We start from the raw sequence: 19,605 nt of genomic DNA on the forward strand, positions 1-19,605 counted from the left end.
CAAAACCACATTAGTGTTTTTCATTTTAAAATAAAATAATTTCTATTATATTTGCACATTTGTCCCTTTTATTCACAAACGAAATACTGTTGAACGTTTTAAATAATATTAATTTAAAAAATCCCATTAACGTTGGCAAGCGAATGCTTTTGAGTTATTTCCTATTTACGAGATTCAACCTCGAAACTGATGGTCTCAGATGGGCGTAGGTAAGACCGTGAAGTCTTGAAGAGCAGTCTTGACTGTTTCATACGTTGGTCGATTAGCTTCATCAGCACAATAGCCATCCGGTGTGCATAAAGTTTGTAATTTCGTTAGATAACTGTCGAAATTTTCGTGGCCCATTTTCTCTGGTAGGCCGCCAGGCGCACTAGGTATTCGTACATGTTCCAAGATCGTTATCATATTATCACGGATAGATTGGTAGTAGTCATTGAGGTGATTGTTCCTCTGAGCAACTGCTGCAGTTTCCTAATTATAAAATTAGTTTATTAATTTTATTCCTTATTATAAAGTATTTACATTCATTTAGTTGAAGACTTTTTGATATAAAATTCATTTATTGATGTAAAAATGAAAACTTTTATTTTTTTAAATGACAAACATTTCCTTCCTTTCAAACAATAATTGTTGATTTCTCATTTTTATTAATCATCTCTTTTTGTTAAAATTTAATATAAAAAATTTTAAAATGTAGTTAAAAGTTTTCTTGAATGGTTGTAATTGTTTCAGCTATCGTCAATGTAGATTTTTTATAAGAATATCGTTAACTAATTGTTAATTGATCAGTAAGAAATACTGTGAATGATTGAGGGAAGGAAAGAAATGTTTGATATCAAAAAGAGGTATTTAACCGAATGAAGATACTAAAATATTCGATGTTACCGGCAGACTATAGCTTACCTTTTCTCCGTTTTTGAGATGATTCTCCATAGCGGTGACCTCAGAACGCAGACGCATAACCTGGGACTCGACCCGGGCGTTTTCTCTCTGTAACTCCGTGATCTCGGCCTCCAGTGTGTAGAGGTCTTCGCCCTGACCACCAGCAGATCCGCTACCGCTTGTGCTTCCCTGACCCGCACCCAACGGACCACCCTGAGCCGGACCACCGGCTTCCACCCCTGAAGGACACAACCCCCGTTTTAAATTACGTTTTTTTTTCATAGTTCTCGATTCATTCTTACTATCTTTATTTCATTTTTTTCTTTTCTTTTTTAATATTTTATCGAAGTCTTAGGATTGTTCGAAATAAATTGAATTCTTCTAATATAATTCACGCAATTATGTCTTCACTAATCTAAATACCATAATTTTGATCGCAATTATTAATATTTATTGATATTTTTCATGGATGATGCTTAGATAATAATAGCATAACATTTTATTTTTTTTAGTAATTTGACAGTCTTGTGTCATTTGGATTAATTTTTTCATCTCTTAGTCAAATAAATTTTGATTAAAAATATTTATTCAACTTTTTTACGATTGTATGTTTTAGATTAATATTTTTTCCAAATTTTTTAAAATAATCTCTTTCACATGATAACTGATAAATGTTATAACCATTCTGTCGTTATCATAGATACAATTATTCATAACTATTTTCAACGATTAAAAAAATTTAAAAATAGCAAGAATGAAGTTAACGATACGTAAAAAACTATAAACGCGATGCAGACCTGCTGGCGTTATTCTAAGATTATCTTGATATTATTACTATTACTATTATTATAGTTATAATCATGATGATTATTCTTATTGTTATTATTATAATTAATTATGATTAATGTTATTATATTATTATTCGTAATTTTTCTTTGAAAAATTATTTAAGCATTGTTGTAACAGACCTCTTTTGAGTACTTGAAGAGGTGTGCGGAGGATAAAAAGGCGTGTTGCGTAACACGAAATGTAGCGAGCAAATAATGAAGGTTTGTGGAGAGGGGGTGAAACAATACGTAATTTTCCACAGCGAGTTGGGTCATAGAGATCGATTTTATGTACTCACTGTTCTTTTTTATTTCACACGATTTTATAACATGAAAAATTATTTCAAATTAAAATGTAATAAAGTATAACAACTTGTATGCCAAATCGCTGCGAAAGGATATTTTGCGATTATTATTATAATTTCTGTTTTCTTTCATTTAAATATTCAAATGGAGGGAAATGGAAATGTGATTGGTGATGGAAAAGTTCATTTTATTATCGGAATTTTAGGAATAGCGTGAGGTGCCATCATACCAGAATTGAAAATGACTCCGAGCGTTGACTTGTACTACTTAAATTATTATTTAAATACTTTTTTTTTCAACTAAAATATGCAATTGATCTTAATTTAGTCTAAAAAATATTTTTCAGTATTCCGTGCAGAAAATTAGAAAAATTAAATTTCAACATTGTGCAGAATTCTTTAAAAAGAACTTCAAATTATTTTGTTATTAACTTGAATTTTTAAAAATAATTTCAAAAGGAAGCTTAAAGTAAGAATATCAGTTTCAATTAATATTCAAGTATTGAAATAATGATTTAAATAATTGAAAAGTGAATTAACAAATTATTACATGTTGAGAGTGGAAGAGAAACAAAAAAAGTAGGATTGAAAAACAAAAAAGAAAAATTAAATGCTAACACTCGGATACTGTTCGATGAAATTAATACACTCGTGTAAAATAGTTTTTGTATTCAACACCGAGAAAAAAACACATAGAAACATATGGCGAGTACGTCAGTCCCTTACCTTCAAAAGTAAATGTTATCCTCAAAGTTCAATGGCAGGAAAGGAGCTGATCGTGATCCCAAAAATAAATCAGAATAGATTATTGCTCATTATACTGCATTAAGGTCTTTAAAAGTGATTTTCATCATTAATTTTAATTTTAATTATCTCAGCATTTCTTCATCTCTCTTTTTCTCCCTCTCTTGCACATGAGAATAAATGTCTCCGATCAGAAGAATTTATGTATGGAAAGGAATAAAATTAACTTCAATAAAATTCTTTTTCATCTCAAATAATAATATCAATGAAAATAATGTTTTTTCTCTTTGATGATTCCTAATGTAAAAAACGTTCATAATTATAGAATATGATGTAAAATTGTCGAAAGTATGATTCTCTCATTTAACAATATCTTCAACTTTTAAAGAATAATTCAAAATATTTCTTTTCAAATTAATTTTACAAGAAAAAGATTTGTTATAAATAAAATGATTTAACTAGTTTGATCATATTTCGATCAATTTTATATTTTATCGTTCATGATTAATTGTGAAATAATTAATAAATCATTCTCGACAATTGCAGTTGAATATTCATGAAAAAATATAATACTTATGACAATGTACAAAAAAAATTAAAATATGTTCAAAAAAAAAAATGATCTTCGATACGCGATCCACGTAAGGAGAAAAGTCAATATTTATTCAGACAGTGTTAAATGAATAGAGAGACGAGGAGAAGGTCAGTTTCATTGGTATGATAGCACATCATTGCGTGGATAACACACAGGAAAGGCTTCAGGTATAGCGTAGCGATATCAAATACAGAAATAAATGTAAAAATTTATCGAGATATCAATGAAAACGATTAATTTCTTTCGAATTTGAAATTATTTTCATGAAAAAATCGAATGGAGTACGTCTCTCTGCTTGCAAGCTCAAAAAGTCTATCAAAGATATCCTTTGACGCAACTCGAATGGGTTTATCGTTTGTGTGAGACATTTTAAGAGTAGTAAGTCAGCAATCTCAATAAATCCTCACTGAGGATCTACGTATCGATTTTCAACCCCTTTCTCCACCTACGTTGAAGATCATCATTCTCTACAAGAGCATTAAAATGTCTTTCTCATTCCTCACCGTTGATTCCTTTGTACATGCCCGTCATGTCTTCGAATTTTGTTGGCTTTCTCAAAGTATTCCCTGCTATTGGACATCCTGATAGAGATCTGTGCGTTGAAAAGGAACCATTTACGTGTCCAATTCCATCACAGCCTGGTGTAGGACAATTTACTCCTTCAAATTTCATCGCCGTCGCTGCTGCTACTGCTGCTTTATGTTGCTCTACTGATCCACATGATTCTAAGACTCTTGATTTATTTCTGTTTGCTATAGGACAGCCCGAAGCACTAAAAAATAGTAATGGTTACAGGTTGTAGAATCATGCTCTATTTCACAGTATATGAGAATACTTTTTTATGCAAGGAAAGTGATGATATCATTGAAAATAATCTTACTTAAAATTTTTAAATCAAATTCAATATCACAAACAAAATATACTCAGATATTAAGCTACTGCTTGTATCAAGTTTTTGAGTTAGATTTTTAGTACTTCATTGCAACTTTATATTTTCTACAAAAGGGATCATGTAAACATGGAAACGAAAAATTTAAAAACTGTTGTTAGAACAAAAGCTAAATAATTTCTGTTTTCTCCACTATGATAATTCTAATGAATTATATAAGCTCAATCCTTCTTATAACTCATTACGAATTAACATCAAAATCGTTTGTCTACATTTATTAAAACCTTGCCCATCAGCAACAAAGAATTGTTGGATTTTTCGGTAAATCGACTTTACTACTTTATCTAACCCATAAACGATATAATAATTTATATGAATATAACTTTCTATGTCAAATGAATAGTCTTTTCGTTCTAATGTCATCAACTAATTTTATGAAAAAATTCAAAAGGTTGACTATTACCCATATATATAAAAAAAAAGGTTAGTAATCAAAGATTATATGACATGAAAAAACATTCTTTAATGTTTTTCAAATCCTTTTTTACCTTCTGTGTGACAAAAATTTGCCTGTAGCATGTCCTGAACCGTCACATCCTGGTATAGGACACCTAAAATTTAAATTAAGTCTTAAATTTAACTATTAGTATTAAATACTACATACTTGTTCAATTATCTATAACAACAATATTTCAATTAATTAAAGATTAATTAATTAATTATAATTTAGATGATTTTCTTCAACAGAATTTATGTTAAATTACTTTTTTATCTTCATTAAAATTAATGAATATAAAAAATATATACCTTAATGGCTCGGAATCTTGTCCATCTCTTGGTTTACTTTTTGGTTTATTTGCACGCGGACATCCAGAAAGACTTCTGTGCGAACTGTAGTTTCCGGTGACATGTCCGGAACCGTCGCATCCGGGTGTCGGACACTTGAGCTCTTGTGAGTGCGCTTGAATCTGCGAACGATCTGCTCTTGGACATCCTGACAGACTACAACATTGAAGAAGCAGAAACAAGATAAAATGAAAATACTTTATATATTAACACAGGTATTTTACCTAAAATTAAATAATTTACATCAACCGGTACAAAATATAAATAAAAAACTGAAATAAAATGTTCCAGGCCAATTATTATTTCTTTTAGTTGTGATCAATATCTTACTTTTAAATAGAATAATTAAATTATCTGAACCTACACCTCACGATTGAAAATTCGTTTGATTAAACAATAATTGTTTTAACTGAAATGTTTAAATCAATTCTCTCAATATTCATAATTAAATCTAGAAATATTTACAACTAAAGTTCTGGATATTCATTTTTATCATGAGTTGGTGGTTTGTTGATGATTTAAGTATTTTTATATTTATTCAAATGATAAACATGCAAATGGCAATATTCTGTTCCAGTTGGATCAACTCGTGAGGTGTGGCTCAAAGATAGATGAATATAAATAAATATATTCATACATTTACTTCAAATAAAAAAAAAACATCAATAATAAAGGAATGCTGGGAGCAACACTCACACCTGACCCCAATGAAACTTATCAACTGCCAATTTTTGACTGAATAATTATCATCAGATTCAAGTATTTGGAATTTAATTAACAGATTAATTAAATCAATATTCGATATCTATGTGTCTTTCAAAACTTTACGGACATGGTCATTGACTTTTCGCTACTTGGCTGCCCACGTGAGGCTGGCTTCATTCTTAGTATTATCACTAAATGAAATGATTCATGAAAAAAGGCTAAGAATAATTAAAATAAAAATGATTTTTTCATCCCTCTTTCGTAGGGGTCGGGTCATTTTGAAGGATCATATTAAAGGGGAATGACATTCCACATCAAAAATAATACTACCAATAGCATTGGAAATATTACGTAAAAATTATTACGTAAGAGAAATAGATACAGAGAGTGAAAAGAGATAAGAAAATTATTTGTAATAACAGGAATTGATTGGATTGGTATTAGAGGAATTTTTGTTTTCAGCAAATTTATGATTTTTAAGTTGCTCTTATATGTATGTTTTCTGAATAATTATTTAGGAGTTTTTTCATGGAATAATTATATGATTGTCTGTTTTTCTAGCTCAACATTAGGCCAATGTATTCAAGCTTGCTGCAGTGTGTTGATAAAATATTGCGAATAAAAAATTGCATCAGAATCTTGTGCTGGAACTGATGGTTTCAGAAGATTCATTATCAATTTCAATAAATATTTCTCAAACTTGCTCTGATAGGAACAAAAAGATGCTTGTATTGATTCAATTTACTCAAAAAATATACATATAACGTTTAAGTGAGGATAAGGAAGCCAGATGGAAAAATATCCTGATAATTTCAATATGATTTGTATTTATAATTTTATGGTGATCTATTTAGAAGAAAGTGAATGTCTCGAAAGAACCAGAATCAAGTCTGATTCGAATTACTGATAATTTTATTGATAAGAGATATTCATAAACAGATCAGTGGTACTATTCATCAATACCACTTGATAAAACAAATTTTTAGCTTCACATACTGCTGCTTGGTATTTGCTTATCAACGAAATCAGTCTAATTTTGATTAAATTATATGTACAAATCATTGGAATAGCATCAATAAAATTTTTCCACCTAAGAAGAAAGGATTTCAACGACTGTACGTGCTATAATTACCGGTGTTAATGACAATAAGTAACATTTAAAATAAAACTGATCATAATAATATGTGATAAGAATGAAAAACAAAAAAATGACTTGACTGATTTGAAATTGAAACGCCTTGCCTTCTGTGGGTAGCGTAGTTGCCAGAGGCATGACCCATGCCGTCGCAGGAAGACGTAGGACATTGAATCAGCTCCTTTCCATCGCGGCCACGAGGGGTTGACCGAGGTGAGAAAGTCAACGATTGTCTCCTCGCATTCATACTGCACGAGACATCAGGCAGTGAATCAATCTCACGTTTACTGTCATTGTTTCTATTTCTTTTGTCTATAAGGTTTTCCTTTTCCTGCATTTCATATACTCGAGAGAAAGAGACGTAAGAGGCCAGAGAAACGTGTTTAGCTTCCAGAGTAGAGAGTAAAGAGACTAACTCATCCCATTTACTCTACGACTTTTCGTCTCTGCGCACGGACGAGTCTGCAGAGCCACGAGAAAGCTTGAAACCTCGATGACCCTTGAGTGGCCGCGATATTGCCCGCTACTACCGCCTTCAAACCCACCCTCAACCCCTGAACGAACCAACCACTGGACCATCAGGGTCTTGAGTGCAATCACGCCACGTATTCCTCCTCAGTCTCGGGAAAGAGCTCCTATATAAGAGCTTGATATTGCACGCACTTCTAAGAATTTATTTCATTTCAAGACTTTTATCCTTCGATTTTTTTATATCATTCCTCTTATTGCCATCAGTCATTTTTTCTAAATATTTTTACATGATATAGACAAAAAATTCTTTTATAACAAGTAATGTTTCAGGTTGAATAATGATATTTTTGGTGCAGTTTTGAAGAGCTTTTCATGATTTCTTGCAATAAATATTACCAGAATAAATATGTTTATCAAATACAGTATTATCTGATAATGCATAATTTATTTTGCTTAATAAAAAGCCATGGTGGAAACAAGACTGGTACACTCCTGATTCAATACTAAGCTAGTCTCATCAACCATGACCCATTGTTGGTCTTGGAATGGGTCAACAATTTTGCACCCTACTAAGAATATTATGGAAAGTTTTACTTCAAGTTTAATAGAAAAAATGAATAAACAATTATTGACATGAACACAAAATATTTTGAAACAGATTGTCTTTATTTTTTCATGTAAAACTTGACCAATAATTTAAATATAATTGCTCAACATGTTAATTCTTGTGTTTAGACGTTTTCATGAATAAATAAGATAAAATGTTTTTAAAATAAAATATCTTTCATATAAAATTTCTAAACCTTGTCTAGAAATAAAACCATGCATTCTTCACTTATCTTCATTTAAACTTGGGAGAAACTTTATTTTAATCAATATGGGTTTTTAAAAATCTTTCAATTTTTAAAAGAGGCAGATATAGACAATTTATTCTTACATTACTGCATATCATTATAATATTAAAGCCTCAATTTCATCCGTCTTTTATCTTTTATTACTCTACACAACTTCTAGAAATAATTTTCCATTGAGTTTATTGATTTTGACTGTAAATTTGAGGAAAATAAATTATCTTGTACGACACAAGAAGCTTATCCCAGAGGCACGGACATACCTACCGCTTCAATAAACGTCCGAGAGGATAGCTAATACGGTTAGGACGCGAGCTAGTATATTAGGTGGTTATATTGGCTGAAGCCATTAATAACGTTGAAGTATCGCTATCGACTGATGGAGAGAACAGTGGTGAATACAACAACAATACCGCAAGCATCTCCATCCCCATTTTATATCCTCTACATTGCACATCTCGTGGCTCCTATACAAGTCCGTGATTTATAAAAATATCTCGAATTTTACTCAAGAGTAAATACCCATCAATTACGAAAATCAGTTATTGAGAAATAGTCTTTTTTTCAATTTAAAAATAATTGATTTAAAAGAATTGTTTAATAATTCTCTCCATTGTTTAGTATAATTTATAAATGAAGAACTTTTTTAACGATAATTTAAAGAAAAGAAATAAAGATAGTATTTTGATTGATAAAACAACAAATGAAACTTCATGACAAAATTCTAAGAATCGTTATTAAAATTATTTTAAAATATTGCTAAAAATTAGGATAAGAATATGAAGATCAAAAGAACTAATTAAAGTGTTTATTAAAAGTAACAGATTAACTCAATTGACAAATATGACATCGAGTCAATACTAGTCTCAGTTACAAACTAAAAATAAACAAACTAGTTGAGCATTACTGACAACCAATTCGTTATCAGTCCAACACATACATATAACATGACTCCAAATATTTTACAATACTTGTAAATTTAGTTCATAGGTTCTAAATATCCAAGTTACTTTTATTTTCCTTGAACTATAAAACTTGATTTAAATAAATATCAACAAAAACTTAAAAATATATATTCACAAAGACAAATAATCTTTTTTAATGATGATTCGTTGAAATATGAATTTTTCGAGAATAAATTTAAACCAGCAGTAGCTGGAATTTAGTTTGGATAATAATGGGTAATTTAGGGAAGCAGTGGAGAAGAGAAGAATTTGGTAGAAGAAAGGATACACGCAGCAGTTTCAAAATCATGTACGAAGGAGTTTTAGGTTTCTAACTCCAATGGGACGATGGATCTCACCTTATAATCCAGTGCGGTAGCAACTGATTATACTCCGTTCACTCCCCGCGGTCTTATCCACCACCTTTCCATACTAAAATCTACCCTCTTCGTCTCATTCTCCTTTAGCATCGCCGCACTACCAAGCTTACGTCAATTAGAATAAGGTTGGCACTTTCGTTACGAAGAGTAATTACTTTAATTAACAAAATGAAGGTGCTGGGTGAAGTTGTATATACTATAAGCTTGCATTTCGTACCAAGCTTTAACATTCCGATACGGTGCGGCGAGCTGCAGGCGATTATCGACGTACAAGAATATTTCTCGTATGTTCCCACAGGCATTAATTAATATTTGAAACCTTTAAAATTCGATTCCCAGCATTCTGCTGATAAATCTTACCCGTCATCCTTGCCTGAAGGCTTGTCCAAGCTTCCAATGGTATGTTGAGGTGGTGGCATACTGTAACATGGTGCTGGACTGTATCCTGGTATTTGGTAGCCAGAAGTCACTGGTCCACCTGGATAACTACCACCACAATTATATCCAGCCGTTGGATAAGGAGTATAAGTATTTCCTGGGTATTCAGGCTGAACTGCCGTCATTCCGTAACCTGGATGAGGACTCATTGGTCCATATGCTGCAATAAAATAATTTATGATTATCATCGAATGTATGTACTTTTAAAGGTTTATTGATTACAAGATTTTTAATAAATAAAATTGTTTCTATATTTTATAATTCTTCATTTAAATAGACCAGTTGTTCATAATATGCTTTGAACTGGATCAATGATTCATTATGAAATATTTATAATCTGTTTACACAAATGACATTTTTCTTTAGGCTATATAAAATTAAACATGATTTTAACAAAGAAGCTTTTTTTAGAGTTATTGAAACCATATGAGAATGTTAAATATTCATTTTACTCCTTCAATAAATAATTATCAAAACATAAAGGATGTCAATAAGTGTCATGGCAGAACATCTGGACAAAATTAGATAATTCTATTTTTAGTAAATTTTTCAGGCTGTTTGATAGAATAATTAAACAATTAGGAGAATACTTTAAATTAAAGTCTTAAGTTATATTACTTAGTTATATTTTAATTTTTTGAAGCTGATATAATTGTTTTCCAATGATGAGAATACAAGTATATTTGATCATACAACATTAATTTCACCATTTGAAAATAGATTATTCATATTCCAATAAAATGCATTCTCTTCCATTAAATTTTCATAAAATTGTTGAATTTTTGTTCATACATGTTTTATTAATATGAATTTCTTCAGTAGCTTGGATGCCATGATGAGGAATGTTTTCAGAGAATGAGAGGGACGTGAACGTAGCTGTTGTACTCGAATGTTTCAATTTCAATAACTACTCCCTCGCGTACAAGGAAGCGAGTGGGATGAACGGACAATATTGCCGTCGCTGGACTTTTGCTGTGTACGCGAAATATTGATAATTAACAATGGTCGTGTTTCCAGCGCCAGAGAACAGCTAGGAAAGAGTCATGAGCGGTGTGGTGGAGGAGAGAAGTGATAGAGGAAGTGAGACTGAATAATATTCCTGTATTTCCGAATGCCAAAGCGCGAAAGAGAAAAAGGGAAAGCGAGTTGAAGCAAAAGAGAAAAAGAGAAAGCAATAGCAAAAAGAGAAAAACTGAGAAAGACAACAAAGAGTAACGGATAAATGTTTCTGCGTGTGTATATGACGAAGTGGAGCCAAAATGAGTTCGTCTATTACTAAGCCCATGTACCGTTCAGTTGAATTTTTATTCGACGCTTCTAACCGCGCGCGAGACCCCGGGGGGTTGTGCGCATTTTCAATGACTCTTTTTGTTCCACTCGAATCCACGTGCGTACTTTTTTGACCTTCCCTCACGAGTTACTGCAACCCTTCTGCCTCAGGGACTATGTTTCAACGCTCGACCAGTCGCTTGGAATTTATCACCCTCTTCCTCCCCGTTTTGTCCTTCTGCATTTTTTTTACATTTTTTTCAGATCCATCCTGCCCTCTTTGCCTATATTTTTATTCACTGTACTCACTTCTTCTTTTATTTGAGTAATCTCTTGGAAAAGTTTTATTTATCTATTGTTTTTTGATATAAATATTCTTTTAAATCATATTTATTATTATGATAATTATTAATCGATTAAATATGTATAGAACTAGGTATATCATTGACATTATTCCTTACTTGATGTTCAATAAATGTAATGAAAGAAAAATAGATAATATAGCTATTGAACTAGCTTGATATGCTACAAATTTATTGATTTATTTTTTTAAAACTTGACATTTAAAAAAATAATTAAAAATAAGCAATATAAAATCCTCAAATGTTCAAAATGTTTTATTTTTTTATTTTATTGCATGAAATATGACTGCAATCATATTATTAATTTTTATTTTCTTTCAACCTTTTGTTAGTTTTCTATAGTGTTTTTTCATAGTTTGTTATACTTGTAAACGAATAGTCAGTTTGTTAACTACAAAGAAAAAATTTATTACCACTTGGATCTCTATAAGCGTCCATGTAGTGAGATACACCACTGTCAGGGGTGCTTTCTCGACTGTATGCTGCTGCATGAACTCCAGGTGGTGGAAAACCAACTGGCCTGATTCCAGGACCTCCACTAAAGTTAACTGGTTCGTTTGCTGTTGAAAAGTCGACTGGTTCTGTTTGTTCTTCAATGGGTCTTGGAGCTGGAAATGGTGGACCTACCGGAACAGGAACTGCTTCACCATGAGTCGAGTACTGAGGACTTGGAGCTCCGCTAAACATAATTTAGAATTAGTTTATAGAGCTTACTAAATTGTCAAATATTGATTCTACAACATTGTTGCAAAGTTATACATTCAGTAGTTTAATTATTGATATTTTGCTAGTAAGCAATTTTCACATTTATAATTGAATGAATCTTTTTTTTTATACATTCAGAAAAATAAATTAACATTGAAGTACAGATTATTTATAATACCTGTGTAATCTATTAACACTAAGATCCAATGTTTGGCCTTGTGGACTTGGAACTTGAGGACTTGCAGTCAGATGAGGACTAGCTGCAGCTTGCGGACTACCTCCAACAGTTTGACCACCACCGTATTGAGGGCTTAGACTATTGGAACCATATTGGGGTGCTTGAGGACTAGTTGATGTAACACTGGACGTTGAAAGATCCATCACCGATCCTCCAGGCGAAGTTGGAGGTCCAGATTTTTGCATTTGCACTTGAGCAGTTGTGACACATTTAACTACAACAATCAATCACAACGTAAATTTCTAGTTTCAATACAATAATACTCACTTCATGAAGAGTGACAACTTGATAAGAGTTTTCATCTTACAAGTTTTCGAAATTTTAATTATTTGCTTTAAAACTTTTTTTTAAAAATATTTTTAATAAGTATTTACAGTCATATAAGTGTATACATTCTTAAAAATCATCTGTATAAAAAAGATTGCATCATAAATAAATTATTAAAAAATTCCTTACCATCTTCAGACTTAATCATAACCCCAGTAGTAGCAGCAGCCATGGCCATCTGATGTTGTTGTACAGCTGCAGCTTCTTGATGATAAACTCTTTCTTGTTCATCAGGAGTCATGCCAGTTTGACCAAGATAATACATATTAGCTCTTAGATGCAGCTGTTGCTGCTGCTGTTGTTGCTGTTGTTGAGCTGAGAAAGGAGAACAAGCTTGAGGATCATATCTTTCATATCCTGAAGTAGCACCAGGATCATACGGTCTATGATTCGCTGCAGCGACATTATCATAACCCCGTGCAGCATTAACGTCATTGGAATATGTCACGACTGGTCTCGTGATACCATTACTAACACTAGGATGCAAATAAGCTCGATGTTCAGCATTACGATGATGATAAATATCTTCATTAGCAGTTGAAGAAGCTGTATTCATCATTGCTGATTCATAAGGAGATCTTTGAGAAATTTGGTGGGTCATTCTTGAATCCTCGACTATTGGCATTGGGTACGCAACTGTTGGTTGCATAGGTAACACGTGATGAGCTGGATGTTGACCTGAATCAAGAACACATAAATTGTTACTTGTTTACTTGTACGAGAAATAAAACAATACAGTTTATCTTTATAGCAGAAACTGAAAAATTGACAATGCTACATAAATCTTACCAGGGTGATGAATTGGTGGCATTGACCTCGACCCCATAGCTTCCATTGAAGACATTGATGAAGAATTTGAGTCTTGATTTAAATATGGATCATACGCCTGCCTGACACTTGGAGGCGGTGGTGGTGGAGGAGAATTAACACGACAGGACGATGTATCCTCCGTTTTAGGTACCAGTAATTCTGGATTTGATGGATTTCTTCCTGGTATACTGTTGCAACAGGAAGTAGGAGTTGATACTTCAGATTTAGGAACAATTTTTGTATTAGCACGACTAGAATTATCTTCAGGAGTCTTTGGAGGTTTGTTTAATCCAGGAGCTTTGGAATAATAATCATAAGTTGGAGAGCCAACTACTGGTTTTGATTCCTGAGGTGTTGAACTGTAGACTGAATAGCTTTTAATGTCCATAGATCCTGGCAGAAGATTTGTGCTGATGAATTCTGGGGGTATACCTGATACTGTTCAAATAATAAAATAAACCATTAATAAATAAAATTATTAAGCCCTATAGATCAAATTATTTAAAAAAGAGTTTTAGCTTAGTCATTGTAACAGGGAAGACTATTTATCTTGATATTATAAATGGTGAGTTCAAAAGTAATTTCTTGAATAAAATTAATCCAGTAATGTATACTTTTTTAACTTGATTCTTTCATGCAGAAGATATTTAAAAGTGAAAGAAAATACATCCAGGCTGCATATTTTTGGACCAATGGGACAATTTTCCTTACCTTGGGACTTATGTCTTGCATCACGAGCTGCTTGTTTATTAGCTGCAGCGATAGGACAACCCGAAAGACTTCTATGAGTGTTGCGATTAGAGCTGACATGACCACGACCATTGCAACCAGGCGTTGGGCATTTCAAAATAGTCTCATGCATCGCCAGAACTGTGAGAATCCAGACGTAGTCCGAAATTACAGATACATCACGAGACACACGCAGAATCGAAAGGTTTTGTATTTCATCATATTTTTTTACTTTATTTATTTAAACATTATTTTCTAACAATTAAGTAAGTTAATGATTTATTTAATTATTTATTAATTATGAACGTGACGCGCGGGAGGTACATGAAAGAAAAACGAAAACACGATGAAAAAGATTTTAGAAATGAAAAGAGTGTGGTCAATAGGGTGAAAAATAAAATATATTGACGAGTATGACACAAATTGATGTGTAGCAAGATTTCTAAATACCTACGTAGAAAAAAAAGTAGTTTTCTGAACAGAAAGTGATTGTAGTAAATTGAACGAATCTAAACAATTCATCAACAATTGTTTCTATTTTAACATGGAGTTCCTAGATTGAAGATAAATATTAGAGATGATTTTTAAGTACTAGCTATTTCAAATCAAGTGTTAAAGATTTTTTTTTACCAATCTTTTTAAACTCTGAGTATTTATTTAATGAACATCTCCAACAAAATAAAAATTTATGAATGAACATTATTTTTTTTTTCAATAGAATTACGTCTCTCAGTATGAAGCGGGTAGAGAGTAATACAATCCGGATGTAAATTTATTTAAAGAGTAAAAATAAATTTAAATACAACTAGGGCATGAATCGATCTTACACTCTCGATCACGCTTATATGAATAAAAAAATACAAAAAAAAAAGAAGACATAAATGATAAAATGTTATTAAATATTTCCTTTCATTGATTCTGCGTATGCCGGGTCTCTTTCGGTCGTCGTCAGGATTTCAAGCTTATGTTTACTAACTTTTCTACTTTATTCATGATCACAATTTAATTTAATAAAAAAAGAAAAGAAAAAATATAAATTCACAGCTATTTATCTACTTAATATGTAAAAAGTGATAAGTGTAATTTTGTTCCGTGATCTCCAAGTTGATTTTCTTCTCCTCATAAAGAAGATGGAAGAATAAAAGGTGGTAATATAAAAAAAAAATTAAGCTCTCTACCCCGCATAACATAAAAGCACAAAGAATCATCATACGTGTGAGTAGATTATAATAATATAAATATTTACAAAGTGTAAACAAACAGACAGATAAATAGATAAATATTGAAAAATAGTATTAAAAAAGAAGTTAAAATAGAATATTGAAAAAATAGAAAAAAACATTAGTTATTTAAATAAATAAATGAGTAAGTGATATAGAAAAAAGAAAAACAAAACACGCACGCACATACGCTCCCACGCGCACGCAATTTTGACAAAATTTAACCACAGTGATTGTATAATTAATTATGCAATGCCGTGGGAAAATTATTTACACTCTTGGCAAATACCTACTTGTGCAAAAATCAATGCACTAATTTTTCTACTAATGCTTTTTAATTAAATATTCACTTACTTTCAGGCGTTAGTTTATCCTTCCTTGGACAACCAGATAAACTAAAAAAAGTCATCATCATTCGTCAGTTCATTTTATAAAAATTAGAAATGACTAAAGTACTTATTAAAAAAAAAAAAGATTAACATCAAAAAGCAATATAAAGTTTGCAAATTATTGAATAATAAAATGAAGTTTTTTATTATCTGTTAAAATAGTCTTATTTAATATTTTTTTATTAAATATAGACCACTTTTATTCATTTTTATAGTTCATTGATAAAACAAAAGAAGTTGATAAATTTTTTTTTACTCATTGTCAATCGTTTATTTATAATTAAAAATAGCTTTATAATCATTTATAAATTTGTTTTACCTACTACAACATGAGTTCAACCAAGGTAAATATAATTATTTAAAAAAAGGTGAAATATAACAAAGTAGTTTAATATAAGTAAATAATTAAAATTTATTTATCTATAAATATGACTTCAATATACTAGACATTTTTTTATTTTCAACCAATCATAAATTTATCTTTTTTGCATTAAAATGTTTTAAAATAAGATAACACATAATATTTCAAATCTTAACAAAAAATTATTACTCATGATTTAATTAAAAATTATGGACAATATTATTGTTATTATTAGCACTATTTTTTACGTTAGTTTTTCATTATTAATTACCAAGAAACCATTATTTAGGTCAATTGTGGAATTAAAAATAATAATGATCGAGTTGATTAAAATTAATTACTATTTGTAAGCAATAGGGTACGTAAACGAATAGATTGGAAGCTGGAGGAAGAGCAAATCATTCGAGTGGGCAAATGGTCAGTTAATTATTGGTAATTGCTCACCTGCGATGGTGCGAGTAGAGTCCGGTCACGTGACCTTGGCCCGTACAACCTGGTGTCGGGCACTTGTTGCCCTCTGAAACACAAATCAACCCTGAATTAGTGCTTTCTGACACGAAAAAGAAGTATTCAAGTAACGCTTACACACAGCATTATCTTGAAATAAATATCACAAAAATTCATTCATTAAAAAAAAAAGGAAAAAAATTCAATGTACCAAGATAAATAAAAATGACCAACAAAAGCGTTTTTTCAAACACGTGTTTTATAAAAATTTTATTAAAAATATTTTTTTCTTCATTATTCACAGGGCTTAATGATCACGATACCTCGATACATTTACACTAGACCATGATATGTGTCTGTGATGTTTTGCGTGGTTTGTGAACGATTGCGTGACAGAAGAATTACATGTTAGAGGGTATAAAACAGGGACCACGGCGACATCGCCACGACTTAAACTTCATATTCACGCTTGTACGAATAATGTTAGCGATTTTCAAAATCCTAATAATTCAGTTGATCAAAGAAGGATCAAGGAAGGTTTAAATGAGAGATCTTTATTAAAGTGGAAGGGAGTGTCTCCTTTTTTCAGGTAAGTACATCACGTATGGCTGAAAATAAGTAGTGGAAAGAGGAGGATAGGGGATAGAGTTGGTTAGCAAAAAAAAAGGTTTATAGGAGATATAGAAGTAAGAGTAGAAGTAGAAGCTTCCCGAGGGGTTGAACTAGCACTTTTATAAACTTTGTCGTGTACTAATCCCTCCGGCTCTGATCCTATCCCTTCTCTAGCCTTGAATCGACGGCCATGACGGTGAAACTTCATCAGGCCGTCATTTCGCGTAGCTAAGAGTCGATCCCTGCTTAGATGCCTTCAAATTCTCATCTCTTTCTCTCTTGCCAGAAATTAACTATCTTTTTCTTTCAGTACGTACACTATCCTCTAACGGGCTACCCCTGCAAATTGGATTACGATACGTGACGTCATTAGCAGCTTGCTTTATTTATGCCTTGGAAGATGAACACTGACACGGAAAATAATTACAAGAAAAAAGATGCTGTTAAGACTGCTGATATTTCGAATATTATTATGAAAATATTTGGTTCTTCTTTAGGCAACTGATCATCAACAAAACTAATGAGGATTTCAATAATATTTTTTAATTACATATTATTGAAACAATATAATTTTTAAGAGTTGAAATAATTATTTAATGAATTGTGATTCTAGTAGAGTTTTAGTGTTTGACAGAATTGGAAAAATTGATAAAATTTCTGCAGATTGTTTATCATCATCAGAATTTCTTTAGAAAAAAAGACTTTTTGAGTTTTCTAAGTCATTAAGTGAGCTTTAATATGTATAAAAGGATTTAGACTAGTTTGGAAATTATTATCTCACAGAATTGCACAGAGCTCTTCAAGGGATTACCAATTATGTAGCTTTTTAGTGGAGATCATTAATGCCAAAACTTTATGGTTAAATTCGGAAATATTATATCATATATAGATGATTGTAATTATTTAGTTGAAATAGCTGATTTATAAATTAAAAAAAAACTTTATTTTATTAAAGATATCACTTCAGCAATTGGAGATTAGAAAAATAAATTTAAATGGTAGGAATAAGATCAAATGTGAGAGCTTTAGCTTACAATTAGACTTATGACCAGAATTTAGTAGTGATATATAAGCTAAATCTATTATTAGAAATATAATAAAGAAAATAGTTATTAATAAATCTAATTCAATGCTAACGTGGTGATGTAATAATATTATACTTTCAAATTTATTAGAATCGTTTTTACCATTAATGTTTCATAAATCATTACAACAGCTTATTGTTGGTATTTTTATTAATTAAACAAGCTTGTTTATTAATCTTGAGATTACCTCAAGAATACTTGATATAAATTATAATCTAAGAATAAACAACTCTTTTTTTTCATTACCATGTCAACTAGATTTTATTTTGAGTAGTATTAATGAAGATTAATACTCTTGGTTACATTTTTTCTGGTTATTAAGTTCACTTCTCAAATATTGTTTTATAATCATTAATGCCACTTTGTTAGACTTGCAATGAAATTTGAAATTCCAATTAGTTGTACTGAAATAGATTTTAAATTTAAAATTCGATTAGTTTTTAAGTAGTTGATTATTCAGGGACATAAAAATAATTTTTGCATTATATTAATAATTATTATTAAAAAGTATGTTATAAATAATACTATATGTTTAATTTTTTTTATTTATAGAATCAACAAAGTAACTCTGTTGATCATCAATATATATTAACAACAGTTGCAAGACTCGTGTTATCAAGTTTTGATGGAAAACTTTTTTTTACTATTATTGTACTTCATAAAAACCATCTAAATCCAATCACATTTTATTCACAGTATCAACTAACACATAAGAATAAAAACACTGCTTACACCAATTTTTGTTAATTTCCCAACCGCAAATCAAATTAATTACTAAAATTTTGGCTGTTTTTTTTTTCAACTACAACAAATATTAGCAAACTGAAGGAAATGAGATTAATAAATTAGCAAGATTTAAAAAAAAAAAAGCAAGAAAAATCCCTTGAGTAAGTAGAGAGTAATGGTTCCGGTCAACAAAATGAATACCGGCACGCGCTGTTCTTTCCGGACGTCTGAATAGACTTGTAACGAGCCGGACGGGCCGAGATCTTTTTTTTCCAAGTGAACGAGTCGGAGGTAGAGCAAGTAACGAGTTAGA

General features: G+C 31.0%; 1 protein-coding gene across 1 annotated transcript in view; it reads right to left on the reverse strand.

Annotated features, from left to right (window-relative positions):
- Window positions 1-19,605, reverse strand: part of LOC118072829 (nuclear receptor corepressor 2) — a 248,198-nt gene continuing 228,593 nt past the window's right edge. The window contains exons 8-20 of the mRNA XM_035092958.1: window positions 16,867-16,939; window positions 16,027-16,067; window positions 14,435-14,593; window positions 13,703-14,161; window positions 13,043-13,591; window positions 12,527-12,800; window positions 12,057-12,322; window positions 9,935-10,172; window positions 5,050-5,244; window positions 4,791-4,853; window positions 3,857-4,125; window positions 904-1,121; window positions 1-471 (exon numbers count right to left, since the gene is read on the reverse strand). Coding sequence (XP_034948849.1) covers window positions 196-471; window positions 904-1,121; window positions 3,857-4,125; window positions 4,791-4,853; window positions 5,050-5,244; window positions 9,935-10,172; window positions 12,057-12,322; window positions 12,527-12,800; window positions 13,043-13,591; window positions 13,703-14,161; window positions 14,435-14,593; window positions 16,027-16,067; window positions 16,867-16,939 — 3,080 coding nt within the window. The 3' untranslated portion in view covers window positions 1-195. The remainder of the gene's footprint in view (window positions 472-903; window positions 1,122-3,856; window positions 4,126-4,790; window positions 4,854-5,049; window positions 5,245-9,934; window positions 10,173-12,056; window positions 12,323-12,526; window positions 12,801-13,042; window positions 13,592-13,702; window positions 14,162-14,434; window positions 14,594-16,026; window positions 16,068-16,866; window positions 16,940-19,605) is intronic.

Source organism: Chelonus insularis, unplaced genomic scaffold (genome assembly GCF_013357705.1).
Source record: "Chelonus insularis isolate UGA/USDA-ARS -01 unplaced genomic scaffold, ASM1335770v1 contig_94_pilon, whole genome shotgun sequence".
In the NCBI taxonomy this organism is placed as follows: domain Eukaryota; kingdom Metazoa; phylum Arthropoda; class Insecta; order Hymenoptera; family Braconidae; genus Chelonus; species Chelonus insularis.